Source organism: Salminus brasiliensis, chromosome 15, assembly GCF_030463535.1.
Source record: "Salminus brasiliensis chromosome 15, fSalBra1.hap2, whole genome shotgun sequence".
Classification (NCBI taxonomy): Eukaryota; Metazoa; Chordata; class Actinopteri; order Characiformes; family Bryconidae; genus Salminus; species Salminus brasiliensis.
This window is the reverse complement of record NC_132892.1, coordinates 8442280-8470201: the sequence shown is the minus strand read 5'-3', so window position 1 is coordinate 8470201 and position 27922 is coordinate 8442280. Positions and strand designations below refer to the sequence as shown.

The following is a 27922-nucleotide window of genomic DNA, read 5'->3' as shown; positions in this document are numbered from 1 at the left end:
AGGCGGGGGTGGAGAAGAGTTCTGCACCCTTTTATTCTATTGAGAATTATGGAGCAAAGGCATTGATTACTTGTGAGCAATAAAAGCCTTGTAGCTCCAGCGCACAAACTACAGGAGCAAACTTCAGATACTGAATGTGTGTTGGGTGACTACATTCAGATTAAACGGTCAAACTTTCAACATTTTCCACTGAACTAGCAGTATGATTTTGGGCTATGCTGTGGCACTGTTAGAGTAACTGTGCTATTCTTATCTTTTAACAGCCCTACTTCTGGAACTCTGTACCCATTTAAACTTCTTTAGACTCCACGCCAACACCGCTACAAGGACTATACACATAGGTCAGTCTGTGACTTAAATAATTAAAATACAGTGACAAAATGATAAGAAAGGGCCACATCAAGGGATGTGTCATTTAATCAGGTTATAGGCCATGGTAATTGAGGCTGTAAGCGGCTACTGTAATAAGTGATTATGGAGTAGTTTTCCAAAAGCATCACAGCTTTAAGATCATCTTAATATTGTCAGACACAAAGCACAGAGAGACAGAGAGAGAGACACAGAGAGAAAGACAGAGAGAGAGTTCTAATTTAGATAAACTAGCCCCTGTGAGAGGACTGCAGGCTGAAGCTTAAAGGAATACCACTCCTTTTCCATCTGCATTATCTATAACATGCAGTCAATTACCACAGCACATTTTCCCTGTACTTTGCCAACTGAAAAGTTGTTCACTTTAAACATTTAAAAACCAGATGCTGAAGCAAGATTTTAACCAAGTTGGAAAAATGCTGAAAAATAAATAAAAGATAAAAACATTGCTGGTCCCATATTAAGGGGACTATGAGTCACAGTCTTCTTAATATGGTACCAACATTGATGCATTTGATACACAGTATACATAGCATACCAGCCCTGGAAAAATGTGTCACCTGGCATGACAGCACACTGGTGACTCAGCAACATGCCAAGCTAAGTTTGAATCATCTGACTCATGCACTGATAAGGCCAGTACAAAATAGACGCCGTCAAATATGAACTTACGGTATATTTCCAGCACCACTGTGGCCTCCTGAGTCTGTCCTTTGGTGTCCACAGCCTGGCATCGGTATATCCCAGCATCCTCGATGATGGCGTTGTAGATGGTGAGTCTGGAGCGGACTCCTTCTGTGTGCAGTACTACCCTCTGGTTGGAGATGATGCGCTCACCTTGAGGGTTGAACCAGTTCAAACTGACAGGCTCTCCAATCACTGAAAAATGTGGAGAAAAAAGAAAGAAAAAAAGAAAGAAAGAAAGAGTGAGAGAGAAAGAAAGAAAGAAAGAAAGAAAGAAAGAAAGAAAGAAAGAGAGAGAAACACGTTGCACATTAAGAAGGTGTGCGATAAATGTGGTACCACTGTAATGCTGGTAACACTGCTGGTCAGCACTGCTCGAAACTGAATACTGAGAGTAAAATGAAGGTCAAAAGAGCGTCCCAAAATTGGACTTAACTCCATTGTCCGCTGAGCCATTCATGTTCCAAACAATATCTGTATAGATCATTTATTGCAGGGGTGTTGAACACATGGCCGCTGGAACCGGCTCAATTAAGGTTCTGATCTGGCCCTAGTTTTCTAAACACTCTCCCAAAACCACACTGACAATGACCTATAGGCACAGACAGGGAGAGAGACAAACTCTTTAGCAGAACCAATCAGAATCTCCATCTCGGAGAGGGGGGGGGACTTCGCCCAAACAGTAAAACCAGTGTGAGCCCTGATTCAGCGACAGGACTGCCACAGCTCATTAATCCAGTACATCTTTTTACTGTGATTCACAAATGAATATTAATACACTTGTTCACAGTTTGTGTTCAACACTGTGTGGGATTTACTAAGTGTGTGGTTTTTTTTTTTTACTGCTACCTCATTAAGATAGGACCTGATATTCTCCAGAAATGTTATCTAGCACAGTTAGAAACAAACACTGAACACTGATGATATGATGATATACTGAGGATAAAGGTTTTATTAGGATAGTTATTGTATTAAAGCTCTGAAAGCGGCTGCAAGTAGAGCTGAAAGTCTGTACCAGACAGTCAGCGGCCAGGCCTTCTATCATTTGGCAGTCAGGCAGCCACTCATCCAGTCGCAGCACACTTTAGCCAAAATATGCTAATGATATTTAATTCTCCATTAGCAAACACAGAACTTCATGCTTCTTTTCAAAAGAACTGCTCACAGTGTGAGGTTTTCAATACAAATCAGTCTAGCCCCCTTGATGATATGCGTTCACCTTAAATGAGTTTGCCACCCCTGATGTATACTTTTAAAGATTCCAGCTCTTCATGATTGTAGCCCTCTTTCTTGTTCGTTCAGCCCATGCATTCTTGCTACTTGACAGCTTTAAAATACAACACATGCAGACAGTGGCAGAATCCGCTGAGAAGAGCACACACACTTCGGCTCAAACGAAAACAAGAGACGCGACAAGATGTCAAAACTCGCTCACGATCGCTAGAACATCCAGTACCCATAAAGGCAGTGAAACAAAGTACACCCACACACGTATACACTAGCCAGGTAATGAAGTCCACTTCCAACTTGCCTCATATCTGGTGCTCACCATAATTTGTGATTCCTCTTTAACTCTGACAGCCAGAGCTTTTAATTAGAGCCCACAAGGAGAATTAGAGAGCACCATATGCAAACTCCAGGTGCGCTCCTCTGTAAATCCTGTCTTGCTGGAAGGTCATAAAAGCATCGTTTCTCTCTTCTCTGGCCCCCGAAATCAGAGGAGAACCGAGCCCTTGCATCTCCCTCAGAGAAAGTTGCAGAGATGGGGAGCATCCCGGGGCCTCGCCGTGCCCAGAGAACCGGCAGGAACCAGAAGGAAAGATGAAGATAAGTGAGACCATACTGGGTGAGCTGGCAGAGGGACATCAGAGGACAGTGTGGGGGATGTGTGCATGTGGGAGAAAAGCCAGGAGAGCGTGATCAAGCCAAGGCGGGACAGAATGGGGAGAGCAGGTTTGAGGGTGTTGCAGGGGCTACTGCAAGCCTACTTTGATTGCAGAGCTGTGGAATTATGACTATTCCTTTGTTGATATTTATGGACAAGCTTTTGCAATTCTGAAATCACAACACAGTCAGCATCTCTCATCAATCTCAAATCTTCCAGACTAATTTCAGAGAAAAAAAAAGAAGAAGAAGAAGAAGAAGAAGAAGAAGAAAAAAACTGAGTTTATACACGTTATGCACAAGTATGATGCAGCCCTACTTCATACTCTAGCACTGGTAACTCAGTACAGTTAATAAAAAATGGAAACAAAACTTTGATTCTCACTCAAAACGTCTCTGAATTCTAAAGTGTCTAACTACTTTGTCATGTCATCTCAACATGGTCTGTTTCACCATAGAATGAGGGAAAGACATCACAGAAGTGTATGTTGAGCACCTAGCTTAAACTGGCTCACAGGTTTACATGAACAAGCATGCAGCTGGTATGACTGGCAATGTTACGCTGATTACCACAGGCGATCTGTGTTTTAGGGATGCTCTTTGTGCTGAATGAAGCAGGTTAGATGAGCTTGTGGAAATAGACTGAAATTGAGGTACGTGATGTAAACATATTGCTAACTCTGATTGGTTCCTTGGCCAATCTGATGCCAGAGGGGCCACATTTAACAGAAATGGAACAGAGAAATAATAAATAATAAATCTCTCCTGAAACAAGACCAATGTAATCCATTACAAAAATGAGTAAATAGCTTTAAAGCAGTGTCTTTAATGTATGAATCACGTGCATTCTATTTGCAAATATACCGGCATACTTGGATAAGTTCTCCTACTGATTAAGTCATTTTTTTATTAGTAAACTAACAGTGAAACCATTAACTGCCTTTAAGAGCTTTTTGTCAGCACACCAAACATACCCGTTGCGGTGGAACATCAGCGTGGCGTTTCAAACATAGAAATGAGGCATCCATCTAAAACGACGCTCCACAGCAGGTGGCATGTAGTCAGATACCTTAGCTTTTTGTAATGGAAGTGTTTGGGATAGCCACTGCTGTTAGAACACTGTAACGCTGTATGAGTTAGCTCTTTTCAATAGGCTTCTTACCCATGGCTCAATACTCTTGCCTATTACTGGTGGCTTGTTTAACATCTTCCTGGCCATTGCTACGTTACATGAGAGTAAAGAGGACTACCCAGTTAACAATATTTGGTAAGTACAATGTTTTCTGAACAGTCAAGCAATCTGTCAAGTTTTCTGGAAGCTCAGCCAATCACACTGCAATTTCAGAACTAACAGTGATATAATGAAACTTGATATGCGGACTGGTGATGGTATATCCAGAGAGTATATCACCGTGTGATAGTCATCAACAGCCAGCTCAATTTGAGCATGCATAAGACGGGTGGACAGAGGTTGTTGAGGCTGAGCTCATTGACATTTCCTGTTGTTTGGTTGAAGGGATTAGGGCTGCTGTTCGATCGTAGACAAAGGGAGTGCCAATTTTCTGCCTTTGCAACCGTTGCGATAATGTAGCTTCTAATGGGCACTGATCTCTAATGTCAATTCATCAGCAAGTGTCCATCAAAATGATTTGCACATCTGTCTCTCGAACAGCATCAGTGATAGCACACCGTAATCGGAAGTCATTTCGTTACTAAATTGCACTTGTTCACGTGGCTGCCTTGTTTAATAAACAGACCTTCTGTCATCCCAGCAATTACTCCAGAACAGTTTATGATTATGTATGACTGCAAGAAGGGGATGTGGTGGTGGTGGGGTGGGGGATAGTGGTGCTAGGGAGAGGAGGAAATATTAATTGAGTAACTCGAAGTCTCATCTTTTATCGTCACATTTTATCGTCTTGTGGTGCCCTGTGGCAGACGAGGGCTAAAATTAGCTCTTCCGTCTCCCTTGTTCACCCCTTCCATCCCTGCTTCCCTCCTTCTTCCGCTCTTTTTTCTGTAGGCTTGCTAAGCCTCCTCATCCTCGTGCCGTAATTGATTGGGCTGTGTCAAGAGGGACCTGGTAGCGGGTATACGCAAAGGACTGGAGATGAATTTACTGAAATGTATTCGTTTAGTGAAGAGTAGCATATGAAGAATGGTGGAAGGGGGGTTGAAGGGAGATCAATTTGCCTTTTTGGTGACTCCATGTCTCATGTGTGGCTAATCAGCTGTGGAGAATGTTAGTCACTCGCCGTCCAACTGTGAGCTCCAACAGGTACGTCAACAGGTTGACAGCGAAGTGTGAAAGGGCTACAGACTCAAAGAAAGTGATATTTGTACATTATGCTTCCTATTTTTTATTTCTCTCTCTCTCTCTCTCTCCCTCCTGTTCACATCACAGCTTTCCTCCATGTGTCTTCCTAATTCCATTTCTTTGTGCCACTCCAATCAATTTAACCCCTCAAAAAAAGTAAAACATTAATGCAGCCAATTGGAACTTAATTCAGTTTCTTTCTGCTCGTAACTTATTCAAACTAACATGAATAAAATTAAATAATAATGAAGGACATTTTATTTTACGTGAAATCAATTCCGCTCGTCTACACAACTTCTCTATTACACATGCATCCGCTGGCAGTTCTTAGCATTGGCTTTATTTTTTAAACAATCTCCCAGGATTGTTTCCTGGACAAGGCAACATTCAGCTGTGCACCGATTCCTTCCTATCGAGGAGTTTAACCAGTGCACACTTGAACTCATTTAACACATCATTCAACAAAATGAACACTCAAGACACAGCTGCCCGGTTATACCAGGGGTGCTGGTAACATTTTGTCTTTGGGGCAAGAGGGAGGGGTGTCAAAGTGCAATATATGTGAACAAAGCAAGACAAGACAAGACAAGCATATTTACCATTTGTGACAGATGGAATTTGGCTTCCGCCTTTAACCCATCCGTGCAGTACACATGCACACCAGTAAAACACATACACAGTGGACAGAGAGCACATGTGCCCTGAGCGGTGGGCAGCCATTGCTGTGGCACCCGGGGAGCGCAGAGGGTGAAGGCTTGCTCAAAGACCCAACAGTGGCAGCTTGCCGAGCCCAGGTATTGAACCCACAACCCTGTTATCAATAGCCTGGAGTTCTAACCACTGAGCCAACACTGCCCACAAAACAATACAGGGAAAGCAGGGATCTTTTTTTATTAAAGTCCTTGCCAAAACACAGGCAAAGACAACGTTCATGTCATTTAAGCTACCTTTTGTTGAAAAGATCCGGATATACACATACACATGCCTTTAAAGCTGACAGACCATCTTGGTGCTTGGTCAGTGTTTGGTCATTCTGGCTATGCTGCTCAACCTGTTTGGTTATGCTGGCAGCTGAGCTTTGGAAGGGGGGGGGGGGGGGGGGGGGACTCAGGCTTGTTGGCCAGCTTAGCCCTTGACCAGCACAGGGGATGTCTTTATTTGAGTTTCATGTCATAGGATATGTTTTTGCTGGGATGACCAGCTGGTCTTTAGCTGGATTTTTCAGCAGAGAAAAAAAACATCAAACATCAAACAAAAAGAAAACCTTTGCCAGCCAATAGCTAAGTCTGCAGGTCTACCAGCTTAACAGTTTGAGCTGGCCAGGCTGTGTTTTTATTCTCAGCAGGGACATTATACGTATGCTAAAAGCCAAATAAAAGGAGATGAATAGGACATTACCTGTGCAGGTGAAGAATTTTGACTCTCCAACACTCAGTTCCACCTTATTGAGTGATATAGACACCTGAAGAACAGCTGAGAGAGAGAGAAAGAGAGAGAGAAAAAGAGTTACTTTGCCATAATGAAGAAAGAAAAAAAAATGGCAAAGGAGGTCAAGACAGAGTCGTCTCTGACGGACAGAATAAAGAAAGGACAAGTGATATAGCGAGACATAGGCTATAGCCACGCTGTTGTTAGAAAACACCAAACCAACACACAAGCTATAATACAGCATGCCTGAACTCCTCTCCACTAAAACCACATCAGCCAAGAAAAAACAATCTCTAAAACCAAGACAAAAAAAATCTATAGGATTTATTGTGTCCACCCTCTCACATTTCCACACTTTCTTTGATTAATACATTCCCATTTCCAGAATCCGAATCATGGGTAGACAAAATCAGCCCTGCTGTAACAGAGACCCGTCTATAGATGGCAGTAAGGAGACGCCATGTTCCCCCTTACCAAATTTGGCTCCAAACCAAATTTCATGTGAACCCCTTCTGTCCAAATGGTCCTGTTTTATTCTGTTTATTTTAATTTTTTTGTGTGTTGTTGGTGTTGGTTTCATGAAGCTCCAGCTTTTCAACTTTGCCTACTGGGGCTATGGGAGCTGCTAGCAGATACGCCAATATAGTATCTACAAGTGGCCAGAAAGACTAAAGTCATACTCGACTATAGGTACTGTGGATTACCAGGTTTCTAATAGAGTTTTTTGGGTATTTTTTTTTTGCAGGGCAAGAACATCAATGAAACTCTGTAGTCATACAGCATCTGGATGTTTTTCATCACTTTTTGGCATATTTTGCTGATATAAAATACAATGCAAAGTGTAAATACAAAGTGAAAGGATTGACCAATCCCAAAGCAGCATAGATGCAATCACCAATGTAACATTAACATTGTAACTTTCAACACTTTAGTTAAACGTTAATGACTACATTTTTTAAATGTCAAAATATCCTTAAAATATACTTGAACAGATGCAAAACCATTTACTTTAGTACATCCACTTCTGGCTTCAGCTAGTTCATGAGCAGTTTTAAAGGCTGTTGACCTAAGGTGGAAGAAAAGATTTGGTCTTCTCAGAGGCTGAGAATAACGTTAAGTGGGTGTGGAAGTGTCAGTGTGTATACACACGGAAAGGTGACGCTTGAATACTTAAGCCCAAGCCACTCTTGCCTTCATCAAACATTCATGAACAAAACAAATTAAAAGACAATGGCTTGTCCCTGATGCAATTCAGACACAACAAAAAGGATCCACAGCACTCAAAAGCTCCCTCATACTTTAAAGTAATATATTTACAACGGCTCTAGGGCTCAAGTTCATTCTGAAATTTAATATGGATTTTTTAGCAGTATCAGCTATTTAAAAAAATAGCATGGTGCACATCAAGTGCTAACAGCTTGAGTGTTTTTTTAAATCAAAAGATCCTTAGTAACATCATACTGATCATTGACCATTGATCACTGACCCATGGAATGATTTTTTTTATTCTGATTGTGGCTTTACAATGCAGACATGAGGTATATCCAGACAAGCAAACAGCCTTCCATTCCATCCTCGCTTTAGTATCAGTAAAAGCAAGACTTACTGTACACCACACAGCACTGGATCCATTAACATTGTAGCTCTATTTGGACTAAATTACAGTCTCAGTTCTAACCAGTTCTAATACTGTTCTTCAGTAATGCATAAACGGTTAGCCTGTTCAACACTGTAAGTAACAGGTATGCACACCCACTCTAAACTATTATTAATCAAATTAGTGCTTGACATTGTTTCCATTTTCACCACAGTCTCATCCTGAGCTTCTTGGAATGCAGCTCCAATACACTCGCCTTTGAAAAGCGTGCGTTAGCTGTAATTAAGCACGCAGACAGCCCACGCCTTAAGGCGGAATTGCCTTTGAGTTCTAATTGCCTTTGATTTGGCAGAGGAGTTGCAGAGGCTATGGGCATTCCCTGCTGACATGCAGTGCCACTATAGACGAGGGGAGTGCGGGGCACAGGAGAAATGGACGCCATGCTGGGCTCTCCCAACTGACTTATGATACCCAAAAACCAAGATACGGGACTGGAACTCTTATCATGAAGGGGACAAAAAAAAGGAAGACATATTGGCAGTGAAACAGATCTAATTAAGGTTTAATTCTACATCCATATTTGAGCTGCTTTAGTTCTTTCTTTTTCCAAAGTAGTCTCCCTTAATGCATCCAAATGTTTCCTTTTCTGGATCCTTCTGAAGTCATTGTAAGAGATGGTTTTTCAGGCCCAGATTAAACCCTAAGCCTTGACTAAGAAGGATTTTCAGCAGTGAATCACCATTGCTGTTGCAGTGTAGTCCAAGACTAGGCTAAATCGGTGTCTGGGAAACTGGCCCTAAATATCTTATTCCTGTTAAGGAAAACTTTATTTGGAAATCTACCATTTGGCAACCTCTATACATCATTTATATTGATTTAGAATTTAGAAAAGACAGGCAACTGAGGATCTGAAGCCTATGAGCACATATAGATGTTCTGATGCTGAATATTGTCAGAAAAATCTGTCTTTCCACAGCACCATATCATACAAGATTTTGGACAGAGTGGACAATGTAAAAACAGACTCAAACAGCTTACAGTCAAACAGTAGTAGCTGAGAGTAGAGAATCAGAAAAATACAGTTAGCTAGAATCTTTTCGTCAGCTGAGTTATCAGTTATGTTTGCTCACGTTCAGGGATGTAGAAAAATGTATACTGCAATGATACACAATGCTGAGCTAAAAAGTTGCCATTGGTCAAAATCAGGTACATACGTTCAGTGATTAGCCATAGACCTCCAACCACGTTCTCCCTCCATTTGAAAACAATCCTATAGGTCTGAACCATGCCTGAACTCTACCAGCCCTGGGACCGGAAGGCTGTCTCAAGATCTGCTGACACAAGTTCTGCTCTAAAAATTATGCATGAAAGTATCAGCACCTCTTAGTAGGGGTCCATTTGCTTTTCAATTACCATCTTGCAATCAATGCATTAAAAATGCAGTGCCAGTGCAAAACACTGTTTCTATTAAGCCACGGGACAGGTCTTAATATGGAAGCTTGTGAGAAAAAAAAGGACAAGGAAAAAAAAAAGAATAGAAAAAAAGGCTGATATCTTTCTGTCCCATGATGCAATCTAATGGGCTGCATGAGGAAGCGACAGTCAGATTTAATCTGACAATGTTGATACTGTGGGGTCTGTGATGAGGGTATGATACTAAAGAGAAGAACAAGAATAGGAAAAGTAACCGTTTATCAATTGGTTTACAGCACATCACACACCCTCTAACTGACCATTAGTTTTTTCACTGTTTTGTTAGATCGGTCCATGGCTCAGCCACAGTGAAACAACCTTGGACATGTTTTTGGGATAATTCTGCCCCCTTTCACGAAAAAAAAATTTTTTTACTTGAATAAAATGACAAACTGCAGACCACAACATGAACTAAGGGTTTTCTCTCATTTACTAAGGAAGTCCCAATAAGGTTATTTTTATTGTAATGTGAAATAACTGTTTAAAAGTGAGGTGAATGTGCTAAGACTTTTTTTTATAGTGTGTTTCAATTAGCCTCTACTCGGTTCTGCGCTGCTTTAAAACCAAAGAAAGGCACCTGGTTTTCCCACCGGTAAAAACAGACCTTTATAATGTTTCAGATATTATGTAATGGTTTTATGTTTCACCTGTAAAATAATTCCAGACAGTAGCTTATACAACCTTATTGCTGCTAGCTGGGTCCGTTTTTGGTAATTGTAAAAGAACAAAAAAAACAAAACAAAATTAATATTAATAACAAATCTGATTTTAAACTCATCTCAGGCCCTGATGATTTGAAGAAGATAGCCTTGAAACATCTAAGACCATCTAAAAATGAGAAACTTAGAAATAACATTTTGTTTTATGGTTATTGTGAAAAACGATGTCACAATGCATAATACAGATTCCGTTGTTACTGGTATTCTGGAGCATTGCTGTGAGGTATTGATTGTATTCAGCAACAAGATCATTAGTGAGGTCAGGATGTTGGATGATCAGCACCCCACCTCATCCCCAAACTCATCCAAAAAGTATTAGATGGAGCACTATCATTCTAGAGCAGCTCCATGCTAGGGGGGGGAATTACCCCTCTAGCCCATGCTTGGCATTAGACATGGTGCCAATAGGTTCATGTTTATCTGCTTCAGAAAGTCCTATTCCTATTCTACATGCTGTATGGGTGCATTTGCACATCTGTGTCAGCAATGGGTGCAACTTAAAATAGCTGAATGCATTTATCAGAAGGGGTGTTAAACATCTGGACATATAATCTACTGATAACACACAGACCAACAGCATGCAGTAAGTGACATCACATTTGTTCAAAACTGTTGAAAAATTGAATTGAAAAATGAGCATAATAGAGCTATACATTTCTCATATGTTACAAGTATTAATTAATTTCACCTATATGTTTTTCTAACAATATTTATGTGTAACTACGCAGGATATCTGAGCTGTCTGAATAAAGGTCTTGCATCTCCATTTTTCTGGCATAATTTGAAACTAACCAGTGTACTTTATGTTGTGTCATAATTTCATAACTGACAGAAATGCTCCAAAATGACTGGGAAAAAAATCTTTATATCTTTTTATATAGACTTCCACTGAAAGCTTTTTCCCCCCTCATATAAAAAGTTACTGGTTTAGAGATTCAAGGTTTTGTTCAGACAGTGGTTGTTTTTAACCTTGGTTACAATATGTGGCGTTAACCTCCTTCTTTCTTGCTTCTGTCAGCGATCCACTTTTTCCCCCTCAAACACTTTGAAATCTCTCCCTCTCAACGGGTTAATTAAATCATGTGTTGCCACGTGTTACACCACACGCTACAGCCAGGCCTGCGGGCACAGGGTGTTCAATGTGGTAGCACAGGGACATTCAGCAGTATTTATAAATACACTCCTGAAAGAAAGAGCTCTAGGTAGAACTGTGGTGTTTGATTTCAAGCAGAAGGCCTTTTATAGAGATTCTGCAGAGAGGTCTAAAGAAACTGTTGTAACAGCTAGGTCCCGAAGCCTTCTCAAAACACATGCAAAGCTTATTTGCGATTCTTATGAATGGCAGGAAAAAGTATTTTAATTTTTGCTAATTAAATATTTACATTTTGAACAGTAACTGAATATACTAGATATAATACCATCAGATACAGTTATCTCTCCTGAAAGCGCTTAATGCCACTGATCATAAATATTTATACAGTGGCATCAAAAGCCATCAGAAGAGATGATCTGTGCCTGATAGTTTAGTGAGTTTTGAGACTGATCTACATTGCACTAAAATCACACACCAATTGGCCATAATATTAAAAACCTGCAGTGAATAACATTGATATTTCATTACAATAGCACTCGTGAAAAGGTGAATATTTTAGTTAGCAAACTAAGAGCCAAACTAAGATAGCAGATGCATCTTCAAAACTGCAGCTCCTATGGGATGTTTCTGATATGCAGTGTTAGTACCCACCAAATCCCAAAAGTGCTGCCACTATTTTACTGCATGAAACACAAGGTCAGCTTGTGTCTTTATTAGGGTTGCAATATTCTGGGAATTTACAAAGTTGGAAATTTGCCATAGGAACAGGGAATAGGTAATTATATGATTTAAAGGGAAATACTTGAAGTAGAATGGTAACATTCAAAGCCAAGGGTGAGAAATGTGCATATAGTTGTATATAGTAAAAAAAATATACTAAAGCATAATCTAAGCTACAATAATTAAATATGATACCAAAACAGTTGAAAAGCAAATCTGCCTCTCAATTCCAAGCACATGGCACACTGAAGAGATATTGAGACCAATAAATGAATTCCAATAAATTCCCATAATTACCCAAAGTACCCAATGTTTACATTTTGGAATATTTCCAGTTCCAGAGCTAAAGTTCTCATGGAAAGTTACCAGTAATTTAGCTATCGGAAATTTACCACCCCTTTGCAACCTTTGTGTGTCGCATACCCAAACAAATAGTATTCAAAAATAACAAGATGATCTGTTAAGTTCCAAACTACCCAAGTCATTAGACACAGCTGGTTTTCATACTGTCTTACAGTGTTCCAGCAGTATATGGTGTTACTGGGGGATCTTGCAGCACACTCGCTAAGTGGGCTACAGATCCCCTTTGCTGAGCTAGCTCAGCTACAGCTCCACCGAGTCTCAGACAGCTCGGTTCAGCTGCTGTTGACTAACTCCTGAGCTCCCAACACAAGAGTTCAGAAGTAAAACGTTGTTTTGAAAGAAACTGAAAGGCAAAGCTAGCACGCTAAACACCACAGAGCAGAGCATGTTCCAGCTAACTGAGTCGAGGTAATGGTCGTAGGAGTGTTTTCAGGTACATTTGATATCCAGGTTTGCTTGATTCTCTCTTTCAAACGAACTCAGCGCATCGTTAAACCACAACTACTGTGATCTCAGTTCAATATAACAGTGTAATTGTTCGCTTACAAACTCAGGTCAATTCCTTTTTCCAGTTGATTAGCTTTTACTACTGGCATTTAAACAGATTCAGTTGAAGCAGTAAATTGTATCTACCTTTATAAACTGCTTTTGTTCATAGACAAATAACAAATCACCTTACAAGTCACTATATTCAGTCTAAATGCAGATTTCCGTCACAACCGCAAATTGTTTAAAATGTTAAACAATGCTCAGTCCACATCCAGTATAAAAATGAATTCAAATTAATACAGTCTGTGTAATAATGTTCTAGTTTTCTATTGTTTCATTTGAACTCATCCATGAAAATAATAAATCTCTTTGGGGTTAAACTAAGGCATTCACATGATCCTACCCTTTTAACTGTAGTCAAGAATAATGCAGGACGATCTTCAACCTTGCCATATTAACAGCTCACTAATGTGTTTCCAGTATACTGGGAGGTAATGTTGCTGCAGTGATAGATAACTACACCTGGGAATAGTACATCTGGGCAAATGGCACATTTTTCATAAAAACACAATAACAAAAAAATATATTCTTCATCCCTACCCTGCACCACAAACCCTTTATTTTACTGGTTTGGCTCTGTCTCCTGTTACAGAAAGGAGCTCATTAGTAAGTTCAGGTGTTTTTCAGATGTTTTTTGGATCCAATTCCTAGAAGACCCATAGCACTTTCTCCTGCTTCAACATCTGATTTGACTCTCATGAGCTAATTATCAAGCCCTTCATGACGTGGAGTAGGTGAGTTCAAGAGGGGTCAAGACCAGACAGCACTTCTTTCATCCATTAGGAATGAAGTTTTACAACACTGCTTAAGAACATTGGATTAGAACTGACCAGCTAGAGATAAACCGGATCTGGGGTAAACTGAAGAAAGGTAAAAAAAGTAACATTATGGATAATAATTCATGCAGTCTAGATTTGCTGTTTTAGGTTCTTTGAGAATGACAGAAGGGACAAGTGTGTCCTGGAGGGCCACAGAAGAACATTTTTACCAGCTCCTGACAAATGGATAAGGTGGATAATTGGTCAAATAAGATAAGGTAATTCAATTAAAGCACTGAATCTGCAGAGCTCTCCCTCCAGGACTGTAGCATGACATCTCTACTATCAGACACATTAACACTTGAATAATTGGAGAGTGGTCAGAACAAATTTGATTGAAGAATGGGCCATTCAAATCAGGCATGTCATGAGGTTCAACTCCTAAGTGGTGGAGGCAATGGGCCCCATGCACTGAATAGAATTCTGGTGAATGGAATCTAATCCTGTAATCCTGTGTGTAAGTGTAGTGTATGTGGGAGTCGACTGAGTCTGTGTAGGAGGTTTATTAAATCTATTGTTTGCATAGCTTTTACCAGACCTGACCAGAAATACTAAAAATTGCATGCATAATATGCAGTACAAAATTAAACACAGAGAAAATTATTATAATACTTTCCTAAGGCATAATTACAGTTTAGGGATGTAAAAAAAAAGATATATTGAAGACTGTAATATAACATTTTGCAATACTGTACAGTATTGATTTTTAATGAATAGTTCACACACAGAAATTCATGGCAGACAGTGGTTCATTTTAGTGGTATCCACTTTAGACAGCAGTGTTATAATTTGCCATCAGATCTCACTGTTCTAAATGCATTAAAATCCTTTTTTATTGCCTAAAAAAGGAAAAAAGTTTGTTGCTTTCAGTATCACAATAAATTGCAGTGTATACTAAACTGTAACCCAACGGTCAACACTGTTGGTTGGAAAGCAGACAAGGAGCTGATCAAGAAGCCCTTAACAAGAAAAGGAAATAGTGACATTTGCTAATCAAACTTACTTGCTGAAGCTGACGAGTCCAGAACGTCACGTCACCAAATGTGTTTATTACTTGGGTTGTGAGAAACTGAAAATGCTACCAAGTTATAGCAATACATACGTAAATACTTAAATAATAAATGCTGTTTTGTCCTAATGCTGAAACTGAATAATGTATGCTTGGAAGCCATTGAAAATTAAATAAATAAATGAAGGGTGTTCTCTGAATTGACTCTACTGTAGTACCTTGTTTGCTTACACCTCCATATGCACTCACAAAAACATCATTAGGATCACTTGTACATCTATTCATTCATGCCATTATCTAATCAGCCAATTGAGTGACAGTAGTGCAATGGATACAGCTTCAGGTAATGTGTACATCGACCATTAGAATCAGGGTAGAGATGTGTTCTCACTGACTTTATATGTGGCATGATTGTTGGTGGCAAATGGGCTGGCTTGACTACTTCTATGCTGATCTCCAAGGAGTCTCTAGAGTTTCCTCAGGATGGTGCAATAAAGACCAAAAAATAAATAAATAAAAGAAACATCTAGTGAATATCAGTTCTAAGAAATGCGTTGTTGATGAGAGCGGCCGGTCTGGTTTGAGCCGACAGAAAGGCTACCGTAACTCAGATAGCCACTCTGTTTTGTGCTGAGAGAAAAGCATCTCAGACTGCAAAACATGTGAGGAATGGGGTAAAACAGCAGAAGATCACACTTGGTCGACAGAGTTGCACTTCTGTTGACCAAGAACAGAAAGCTGAGGCTGCAGTGCATAGCCTAAACAAAAGAGGTCAGTTTAAGATGTAAGAATGTCAGCAGAAAAAAAAAAAAACCTTAACCTGTTGGGATGAGTCTTGATTCTCGCTGCAGCACACAGAGAGTAGGGTCAGAATCTGGTGCCAACCGTATGAATTCATGGATGCAACCTGCTCTGTGTCAATACCTATGTATTGTTTTGTTGCAGACCATGTGCATTCCTTAATGACCACAATTTACCCAACTCCTAATGGCTACTTGTGTCAAACTGGTTTCATGAACATGGCCATGAGTTCAATGTTCTTCGGTGGCCTTCCCAGTCTCCGGGTCGGAATCCAAAAGCATTAAAGTGCACCTAAGAATGTGAAATGTGGAGACATTGCTTGACAAAGTCAAATCAATGTTGAGCTGAATCTTGTAAAATCCATGCAATGCAGGGTTAAGGCTGTTCTGAGAGCAACAGGATGCCTTCTCTGCTTTAGTATAGTGGTTCTAATAAAATGCTCAGTGATCATAGGACTAAGGGCTAACTTATTATGAAGATCCAATGTAGCAAAAATGTGTGTGCATGTGGGAGAGTGTATGTGCACCAGTTAGTAACACTTGACTTTCACTCAGGTGGTCCTCTCATTCTGAGATAAATGCGCAACACACACACACAGACACACTTGCTCTGTCATTCTTCTGTCCTACAAAGGTATTATATTTCTGTCTAGGGACCTGGGCTTACCTGCCTCTCTCTCTCTCTCTCTTCCCCCTCCACTGTTATCCCAGTAAACCTGTGGCCACTTGCCATGCTTGCTATTGTGGGGCAGCAGGGGAAGAAAAAGATCCAGCTTATATTGTAACCTTTGAAGAATTAGGACCATATCCTTTACAGTTCAGTTGCCTGCTGGCCTGAATGGAGATGCACTGATGCTGCTCTTCCCTGAGGGTGTACCCAATCAAAGAACTGACGGAAGTGAGCCCTTCAGCTAGGATTTCGGTTTGAGTCCCTGCTGTGCAATGTTTAAACCTGATGACGAGTCTCCCTCTCCCTCTCATTCTAGTGCGTTCTATTAGGGCTGCACGGTATATCAAAATCACATGCATGCACAATAGGGGTGCAATGACTAATCGACCTGGCATATAATTTAATAGGTGATCAGTAGGCGACATCATCGCACGTGTTTCTCGAGCTAAATAGGAACATTTGGGGGCACGTGAATGAATAACTCTGCATTAATAACCAGAGTTAAAACGTAAATTGTTTTACTGCCACTGTTACTTTTTACAGTAGTAATTCCCTCCATCTCGCTGTAGAAAACATACAGAGGGAGCAGCTGTCTGTCATATGAACGGAGTGTGTGTATAAAACAGTTAGGGTTTGTTACCCTCTGAGCCATAAAACACATCGAGCACGTCCTTATACGGACACAGACTGGGTGTAAGTCAGCCTCAGAACGATGGACTCCACTATTAACTTTTAATGTGTGACATGATGTGAGAAAGAGGCAATTGCTCCACCTCCACGCAGACTGTAACAAAATTAAAGTCACTAATACAAGTGAACATACCATGTTACAATAAAAGTCACTATTACAAACCAACCAACAGAACATGTCAAAATGAAAGTCACTAATACAAAACAACAAACATTCTGTGTCAAAATGAAAGTCACTATTGCAAATAAACAAACAGATCATGTCAAAATGAAAGTCAATGTTGCAAACCAACATACTGTGTCAAAATAAAATACAATACAAAAATAAAATAAAATACTAATACAAACGAACAAACATACCATGTCAAAAAATATGTCACTAATACAAACACAAAATACCTTCTAACTTAAAACAAACTGTCTAATGTCTGTAATTTGTCTCACTTATTCTCTTCTCCTGAGCCAAAACATTATGATTAAGGTTGCTGCTACTTTAATAAAGTTCATAAAGTTTATTAAAACAGTACATTTCTGATATTCATATATATTAATCTTTATTACCTTCATTGTTAGTTAGCAAATTCATAAAAAAAACAATTCAAGCTAAATTCAAAAACTGAGCAATTCATACTCTAAATAATTGATTGTTTCAACAATTGATAGATTATTCAACAATCAAAACGGTAATTTGTTGCAGCCCAACACAACATTAAAGTGAATGTATGTAGCATTTTTAAAATAGCTTAAAATAATTGCTTAATATTAATTTTGATGGTAAACTGGCCTGTAATAATGAGAATGGCTTCTCTGTCATTACTACTACTACTCGGGCCCAGAATGCCTGCTACAAGAACTGTGTAACACTACGGTGTGTAAAATTCAGTAATCTCACTTTATTTTGTCCACATATTGACCTCTTTTCCTATTACTGGATTCCTGTAAAGCTGCTTTGTGACAATGGCAGACAGAAAAACAAATACAAATAAAAAATAATAATAAAAATACAAATAAAATTGACTTTTAATTTGATTATTTTCATTTGATTTGATTAATTCCACAAGAGAAAGATTACAGATTTGATGGCTGAAATAAGTATTCAACCCCCTTTACTCTGATCCCTCTGAATAAAATCCAGTGCAATCAATTGCCTTAAGAAGTCACCTAATTATTCCACCTGTCCAGCTGTGTGTAATTTGGTCTCAGTATAAATACACATGTTCTGTGAAAGCTCTGTGGTTTGTTAGAGAACACATATCCCAAGCATTGAGCATTCTAAGGAGCACTGTTCCATCATCTATCATTCAAAAATGGGAGAAGTATTGTACAACTGTAAACCTAGCAAGACATGGCCGTCCACCCAAACTGACAGATCGAGCAAGCAGAGCACTTGTCAGAGAAGCAGCCAAGAGGCCCATGGTAACTCTGGAGGAGCTGCAGAAATCCATAGCTCAGGTGGGAGAATCTGTCTACAGGACAACTATAAGTTGTGCACTCGAATAATCTGGCCTTTATGGAAGAGTGGCAATTGTTGAAAGAATGACACAAGCAAACATGTGGAAGAAGGTGCTGTGATGAGACCAAAATTAAACTTTTTGGCCTAAATGCAAAATACTATGAGTGGTGGAAAAGTAACACTGCTCATCGCCTTGAACACACCATCCCCACTGTGAAACATGGTGGTGGCAGCATCATGCTGTGGGGATAAATACAGGGCAACAGATTTTCCCGGAAGGCTGCAAAAGACTTGAGACTGCAAAGAAGATTAAACTTCCAGCAAGACAATGATCCTAAACATACAGCCAGAACTATAGTGGAATGGTTCTGGTGTCAGAATGGTCCCAGTCAAAGTCCTGACCTAAATCCCATTGAGCATCTGTGGTAAGACATGAAAATCGCTCTCCATCCAGGCATACATTATATATTGTAACATATCATTGCTGCCTTTTGATATTTGATATTGTACTTATTATTATACTTTACAATATACCTCGCAGTGTTCAGGTACCAGAGAAGCACTGTTTGTTCTGGTTCCATGAAGTCTCTTTAAAATGAAAAAAGAAGGCAAAACCCTTCTACCACAAATGATCTTTAATAACTAGCAATTTTCAAACTCATGACTATAATCATACACAATCAAGTGTAATCTAATCAAGTACAGCACATTCTGGTCTCTAAGCAAGCTAACTGGATGACTACAGCAATGGCTGCGTGTGCTCGTATTGCATTATTCATGAGCTACCTACCATTCCACAGCTAATAGGCTGGCAGTGGAAAAGTCTCTAAATGAGTCAGTGTGGCAATATACACATTTGCTTTCACAACTTGGAGTGCTAAGTCTTCCACAGACCATGCCCCATAATGTGAAAAAAAGTAGCCCCACATGAGCCACTCTTCTAGAACTTTCCGTTTTCCCTCTTAACAAAAACAGTGACCTTCTATAGCCTCCTCTGGCTGTGCAGATGGCAGCAACCAGTCAGCGCTCTCCGCTCCCCTGCTGTTATGCTAGCTAGCACTGCTACAACCATTTGTGCCTGGGAGAGAAAATTAAGCAGCTAAAAGAAATCTGGAGGTTAACCAAAAATTTTGCCAACACTTATAAACACTTCCTGGAAACTTTTCCTGGTCTCATAACTGACAAGTGTTTTCACAGGATTAAACTAGTCGAACAAAGCAAAGCACATTGGGCCTCATTCACCATTATATTCCTAAGAAGTGTCCTACATTTGCTCTTGAGAAATGTCCAAACACAAAGTCTATATCAAATTCATGATGTGTTTTTAAACCGCCGCATTGTTTACAGCACTGCTCTTATAATGATGGTTCCCATTGTCTTCTTAAACACTGGTGAAATCTGTGGCATGTTAGTGTGTGTGATACTGGTAACTAATGCACATTTTGCTGATTGTAAGTTGAAACAACATCTGCAAGAAGTACTAAAAGGCTGGTGTATCAAATAAAGTGACCAGTAAGTGTGTAAAAAACCCCAGAAACCAGTAACACAACATGTCAATTTCACTACTGTGCTGAGAATGGTCCAGCACCCAAATAACATCTGTACAGTGGCATACAGAGTACAGAGGGGTTGTGAAAATGTACCTGTATGGTATGTGAACCTGGAAAATGGCCACTGAGAGTAGGTACAAGGTAGGTGTATATAAAAACCATCAAATTATGTGAAACAATGACTAACAATCTGAAGTAATCCACACGACTCAGAGCTCAGTGCATTTTTTATTATTTACAAGTGAGCACATTCACTGAACCCAAAAAAATCAAATTTTCACAAAAGGAAAAGCTCTTCGTCTGTGTGCTTTAATTACAACGTCTTTCCTCTCTATTCTTGTTTGCTTCTCTTGCAGTAATAGACAGCTTGAATTGGCAGAAAACAAAGACCGTCATCATCGGTCAGTTGACTTCGAGCCTTGCACTTCAAGTTGTCAACACAGTCAAAACACTCCCTTTTCATCACCATGACAATCCATAATCTTGTGTGAAGAGCCATCTCCCTGGAAAACTAATTAGATTTAACCTGCCAGGCCCGGCTACAATGACCGCTAGCAACATAATCCCGATACCATGCTGGTATTAACCTTACATTAACCTTACATTCCAGGAACATCATGTGGTTTTGTGCTGAAGAGATGCCTTTCTGACAGTGATCTGTACAGAGATGTTAAGGGTCTGTCGCTAGCAAGAGGGGTGACAAGGCCCATATTAAACAGATGAAAATAACCTAGAGATGTGAGAAGTGAGAAGACAATATGAGCTATTAGAACTTAGGAAACTCAATGTTGCGTGGTGAAGACGGCCTCCTCAGCTCTCCCAAATCAAGCCACGCTTCATGCACCTACAAATGCATCCATTTATTGTGTTTTATCGCTGCCACACCAAATCCTTGTTTCTCTATTTTTGCCGGTGTTCACCTTTTGACATAATTTTCATTTGGCCGTTATTTCTTACATTGTGTCAAAATGTCATGATAAATGGACCAATAGAAATGCTTCAAAATAAACATTTCATTTTACAAAAATGGAAAGTTAAGTTGTGTAAGTAATATAAAGTTGACATTTTTGCGTGACAGTGAAGGTATGGTTGTTGGGCAAACTTAAGAAATAAACTTGCAGCACGCATTGATGGAAGTGAAGCCATTTAGTTAGAGAACACCCCCTAAATTATCTTTATGCAACTTGAAATGAACAAAGGAATTCTGTGATGGCCCTGTCCTATCATTGCCTTTGTTCATACTTCCATGAAAGCTGGACATAGATTGCCATCAGGTCATTTTGGTCCCTTAGGACAAGGGAAGTCAAGACAGAATGTCAAGACTACACAATGGTTTAAAATAAATAAATAAATAAATAAATAATAATAATAATTAATTCCTAAAAAAGTTGTTGGGTTCAAATGAATGGGTCAGAGAGGAGCACTCCCAGATAGAGATGACATGATACTACTAATTGAAATCGATCTATGGATAATGTAAGAGTATCTTCTGTAATCAATGTGATTTTATCTTCAAAGACTACTAAGCTTTGAAATGATCTAGCACTAATCGAAGCACTTCCCTTAGGATGGGCCTCTGAAAGTGGACTATCATGCTTACCCCATTAAAACAATTCACTACCCCACACAGCTAAGAACATCAGAATCACACAGTGTGAGTGTGTGCTGTTTCAGGCTAAACATTTTACAGGGCCGGATTGGATTCCTTCTTCTATTTTTCCCCTCAGATACCCAACCCAGACTTTTTCTAGTCAGTAGTCTGAAGCTTAATGATAAGACCAGGCGTGCATAAAAATGTGCACTGCAGTTAACAGAGTTACAGGATTACACTGTGGCTATTGTAATAAGATCTGAATTACACTCAAATGTGAATTGGAGTCTTGCTGCTAAATGACTGTGGCTATCCCTGATAATAATTTGACCCAGTTTCTTTCGATCCTGATTAAAGCAGTATTTTGTGAGAATCTATATTTCTTGCTCCTGGGCTCCCCCTACAGTTGGGAAGTGTAATTTGTGTTTTGAGGCATCATTGAAGAACACAAGCATTTGGACTGTTGTGGAAGCGTAATATCACAGGGTTTTTTCATTTATTTGACTCGGGTATTGTAGCGTTGCGCAGTTCTCATGAGCACTGTCCTGGCCACTTCACCAGAGTTAAATAGTGCAGTTTCTGGTCTGCCGAGTCCAGAGTGGCAATGGAAGAGATGTGATTTCTCTTACTACAGGTCAGTGAATCACCACAATGATTATGACACTTATTATTATTTTAAGGTAAAATGCTACATAAATCTACAGTCCCATTGCTTTCCACTGAGTTAATGTTACAACAGGGGTATACCTGGATTGTGTATTATTCTTACTGATGGACATATGTGCACTAAATGTGATTTTTGTATGTGTGTTATGACAGACTGTTGAAGTTCATTTTATCTTTTTATTAATTATATAGTAATAGTAATAGTATAGTAATTATATATTCTGCCAAGTTCATACTCGCTTTTTAACTCATTTTACCCCTTTCTCACTTTGTATCCATTATTCTAACCTCCAACACACTTCATTTTCCTCCCTCTCATTTTCTGTCTTCACGCCATCCCGTCTTGTTCTTTTGCTGCTCTCACGCACATCTACTCCGTCCCCAGTCTTAATGGCCTTCTCTTGTTTCACTGTCATGTCACACATGTCTCTCTCACACTGTTCCCCTTTTGTCCTTTCTTCTGATTTGCTACTTCAGTAATGTCTATCCACAGCCTGGCTGCTAGATTCATTGCATTGTTGGCAACATCGAAGCTAACTGCCCTTTGCTGCCACTGATGAACTGTCAGCTAGAGAGAAAGAGAGAGATGGAAGGGGGGGGGGGGGGGGTAGCAGGCAGGGTAGCGCAATCAACATCAAGTCTCAGCATGAATGAACTGACCTCTCCTCTACTAAAACATTTAAATTAGACCTGTATTAGATGGCTTCTTAGCTTTTTAGATGCTCACCTTGTTTTTCACTGACATTCATCTAAACATATTTAATATAACTAACTAATTAAGTTAAATGCAATAGATTCTATGAAATATAGCCCTTAACCAAACCCAAACAAAATGCGTCTGAAGACCCGTAAGAAAAACAAAAAACGAACAACAACAACAAAGAAAATGTATAGTGGTTTTTACAACTGCCGTTGTCCCAAATCATGAATTAGTAACAGGACAGTAGATCGACTAATAATAATACAAATTATACATTAAAAATTTAAAAATGTATACTTTCAGAGCTGGAGGAAAAAACATTGGGAGGAACCAATACTCAGAAGATGACCAATCTTACGTATAAATAAGCTAATTACCTAACTAATTACATAACTACTTACAATAATTACTTACAAACCCAAGTCATTGTTCCACAGGGGTGCTGATATAATCATAATATAACAAATATAATCATAGTAGAGATAGTAAGAACAATGAGAGTAATGATGATTAATGGTAGTAAAAGTAATAATAGTGGCAGATAGTCATTAGGCAGATAGCAGTGGCAGGAGGGTGGGCAGCTGGTCTGACACAGGTGTCAGAATGGATGTAAAATAGTGGATGTAAATTCCAATTTAAAGGTTGTAGTATAATGTTGTAGTTAATCAGCTGATGGTTTCACCAGATAGTCTGTTAATATGTTTAGCATATGTAGATCATATGGACCAAGGACTCTCAAAATAAAATGTGATCACATGTTTCTACTTTCTCCAAAAACGATAGTTGGTTTGTTTTCTCACTTTAATCTTTTTTCTAATCTATAATCTATATTGCAGTCATGTTTATTTTCTGCTTATTCCAGAGGATTTTTGCTTTTAATCTTGTTTTTACTTACTTATGGTTCAAGATGGATGATCGACAGGCAAGGACAATCCACTTTTGACTACACTACACTTTAGTGTAGGGCACTGTTAATAAAGATACATGAAACTTGCATAAGCGTTTCATGATAACTAGAAAAAAACTCCATAAAAACCTCCATTTATAAAGGCTTAAGCCAACCAGCATGCATTGTCATAAATGCTGTTTTGGGCAATTCTTATGTAACATTACCACAGAAAGTGTCATGGCAACTGGTGCTTGTTGGAATAAGTCTTTGTAAATGTTTATGTATACATAGATGTATATATTATTATAGTTATCAATTACAAAAGTTTATGTACACTTATGTCCTACAGTAAAGTAACATTTCTGGACTAGCTGAGAGATACAGAACCGTCACTGAAAGTGAAAGAAGCACGTGGACAGTTGCAGTAGAGTAATATTACCAGACTACACAAATGTGACACAAATCACCAAAGTTACATTGTGCACTTAACAGTGTTTCACGCCCATCTTTTAGAACTTTACTCTTGTCTGTTAATTGTATATATATTTTTTTTTTTACATCTTTTTATAGTTCTGATCATTCTCAGACATTAAGCATTCTGCTGCAGAACCCCCCTTGCACACACACTAACACTGCTGCAATGCATACATAAAATGGTGACCTAAAAATAAATAAAAAAAACATATCCTGAATAAATAAATAATGTTAGGGATGCTTCTGTACTACTGCATTATAGATGTGGTTCACTGGTCAGAGCACACAAATGACCTCCACTATAAAATGAACAAAAATATTCACAAGCCACAGATCACACACAGCACACACACACATTAACATCACCCAATAAGCATTTGACATCACTACAACACAAAACAGCTCTGCAGCTAAGCTAAGCTAATTACACCAGGTTACTAATGAAGGACTAATTACAATGAACTACATGGTAGTATGTTCTCCACATGGGGTGTGTGAAAGTGAAACTAACTTGAGTACACAGCTAACAAGGGGTATACACACCCTAACACAGAGGTCCTCAGGAGCACCCCACATAGCCCATATTTTACCCATATTTTTACTTAATCTACTGAACATTCTGTTAAACCTCTAACTGTTAAGAAAACAGATTCCCCAAGTGCTGGATGTAATAAACATCACACTCACACATTACGTGTTACATTTCTGTATAAGCCAGCTATTGAAGTAAAACCACATGGATCCACTAGTAGACCAGGATTTCTGAATGAGGTATAAATTAGACAGGCTCCTCCAAAGTAATCTGCAATGATGCTTTACATTTCATACATCTAATTTACCAATAAATGTGGGAGTATCCTATTTGATCTATTAGTTCTTCAGTTTTATTTGTTTAGTTATATTAACTTTATCTTTCAAATGTCCATACCTTTAAATATGTTAAGACATATGTTATATTGGGTGGTGCTAGACTACCATATTAAACCATTATAGTTGAACAATTGTCCCCTACAGGTCTTTCTTTAGACTGGGAAATTACATGGTCTAATTTAAGCCAAACTTCTATAAATCTAGCTCATCATTTTATCCATTACTACAGTAGACCGACAGTGCCTTATTCACCTCCCATTTTGTTTTGTGTGTGTTAGAATTAAACAACCTGGGATTAAATTGGATTATTTCAGGGTGTGCGTCATTTCATTTACAAAACATGCCAACAACTTTCAACATTTCTTTTTTTTTTGTACTTTTTTTTTCAGTACTTTGTAGAACCACCTTTTGGAGCAATAATAGCTGCAAGGCAAAACTGCTCCAGCTCCTTCAAGTGAGATGGTTTCCGCTGGTGAACAGCAATCTGACCGCAGATTCTCAATTGGATTATGGTCTGGGCCTTGACTGGGACATTCCAATATATTTACATGTTGCCCCTTTAACCACTCGAGTGTTGCTTTAGCAGTGTGCTTTTGGTCATTGTCCTGTTGGAAGGTGAACCTCCATCCCAGTCTCAAATCACTGGCAGACCGAAACAAGTTGCCCACAGCAAGATGCTGCCACCACAATGTTTCACTGTGGGGATAGTGTTCTTGGGGCAATGGGATGTGTTGGGTAAGAAAAAGCTTTTTTCTGGCCACTCTTCCATAAAGCCCAGCTCTATGGAGTGTATGGCTTATTGTGGATGTATGGACAGATACACTCTGCTTGGAAACTCTGCAGCTCCTTGCCTGGTCTGAGAGTTTTGGTGGGCAGCTCTCTCTTGGCAGGTTTGTTGTGGTACCATGTTCTTTCCATTTGATGATAATTTTATGGTGCTCCCCCCCGGATCATCAGAGATTTGGATATTTTTTTATAACCCAACCCTGACTTGTACTTCTCTACAACTTTGTCCCTGACTTGTTAGGCGATATCTTTGGTCTTCATGGTGTTGTTTGGTCGGTGATACCTCTTGCCTAATGGTGTTGCAGCCCCTGGGGCCTTTCAGAAAAGGTGTGTATAGACCGACAGATCTTGGTAAGGGGCTTTAAGTGGCTTCATAGCAAAGGGGGTGAATACATATGCCAACTTTCAGTTTTTTATTTCCACAAATTTTAGATAAAAAAACATTTAAATAAAGGTTGTGATGTAACAAAATAGGTAAAAAGCCAAGGCACTGTTTTATATAAATCACGTGATATAAGCACTCTCGCCACATCAGCTACCAAGAAAAATGTTTTTCAACTTTGGATTTCCCCTCGTTTTTTTTTTTTAGCTATGACATTTCAGACCTCTAGTTTTTAAAATATAGTTTGAATGGAAAACCTATTAGTAATCTTAAAAAAAAAATCCACAATCATTAACTGGGATAATTTATGCTAATCTATCCAAGACCTTCTGTGTTTTGATTGCTGTAAATGTTCTTAATAATATGTATTCGTCTTGCTACCCCCCCTTTTTTTTACTAAAAGCTCCTATTTTGATTATGATCTCATTCATTCATGTATTTAAAACATTTTGTCACTTTTACCACTTTTAGATCAGATTTGTCAAAAGATAAAACATTACAATGATCACAGCAAACTCCATTCTGAAAAGCCTTAGTTAGTTAGTAACTTGCTTACATAATTGACTGCGGGTATTTCAATGTTCTTTTCCTTCCAACTCAGAACTGACATTATTGGCATTTATTTCCTATTCAGAGAGGATATAAAAAAAGGAGATGACATTTTGCAAGGCAACATATAAAGGTACATCACCTTGGATATTGGACCCATAGCTGGAATTCATTAAGGTGAATAAATTATCGGTTGGATTATAGCAGGGCAATTATTCAAAAATATATATAGCCAGGTAAAGCCAGTCGAGTGATGATGATCTCATTGTAATGAGAACGCCATTACAGCTATGTGTTATAAAGCAAGTTTCTGTAAAATATTACATGCCTAGAGCACAGAATAGGGCAGTGTTTTCAACCTTCTAACCTATGACATAATCTGCAACATTTCCATCATATCTCCTCCACAGGGCCGTACTGTGCAGAGGTTTGATGCACTTAAAAATCTATTAATCTCAACATAAATAAGTATTTTTGCTTGTAACAGAAACAGAAACACAGTCCAAAGTACCATGGATTTCTTATTTTAAAGAAAGTAGTTGATGCCATCTAAGCTAGTTTAAAGAACAATGCTTGGTTTCAGATTTCTCCTGGATGCCCCCAGCCAGTGTGTGGATGTGTCTAATTCCATCACCAGCTCACCTGATTTCAGACCATTAAGCATCAATTTGCCTAACCAGATGTTGCCTAATTTGCCTAACCATAACGACAAATAATACTCTCTCGAGGAGAACTTGGAAATGTTTTGGAAATAAACACAATAAAACAAATGACAATGGAAAACTACAACTTTTTACATCAATCAGCCAAACCAGGCAGCCCCCCTGCC

The 27922-nt window shown here is 39.1% G+C and overlaps 1 protein-coding gene across 3 annotated transcripts in view; it reads right to left on the bottom strand.

Moving 5' to 3' along the window:
* LOC140535650 (neural cell adhesion molecule 2-like) overlaps nt 1–27922 on the bottom strand; it is a 315959-nt gene that overhangs the window by 79562 nt on the left and 208475 nt on the right. For all 3 annotated transcript variants that reach the window (XM_072657056.1, XM_072657059.1, XM_072657058.1), the window contains exons 2-3: nt 6653–6727; nt 1042–1248 (exon numbers count right to left, since the gene is read on the bottom strand). In XM_072657056.1, the coding sequence (XP_072513157.1) occupies nt 1042–1248; nt 6653–6727 (282 nt within the window). The remainder of the gene's footprint in view (nt 1–1041; nt 1249–6652; nt 6728–27922) is intronic.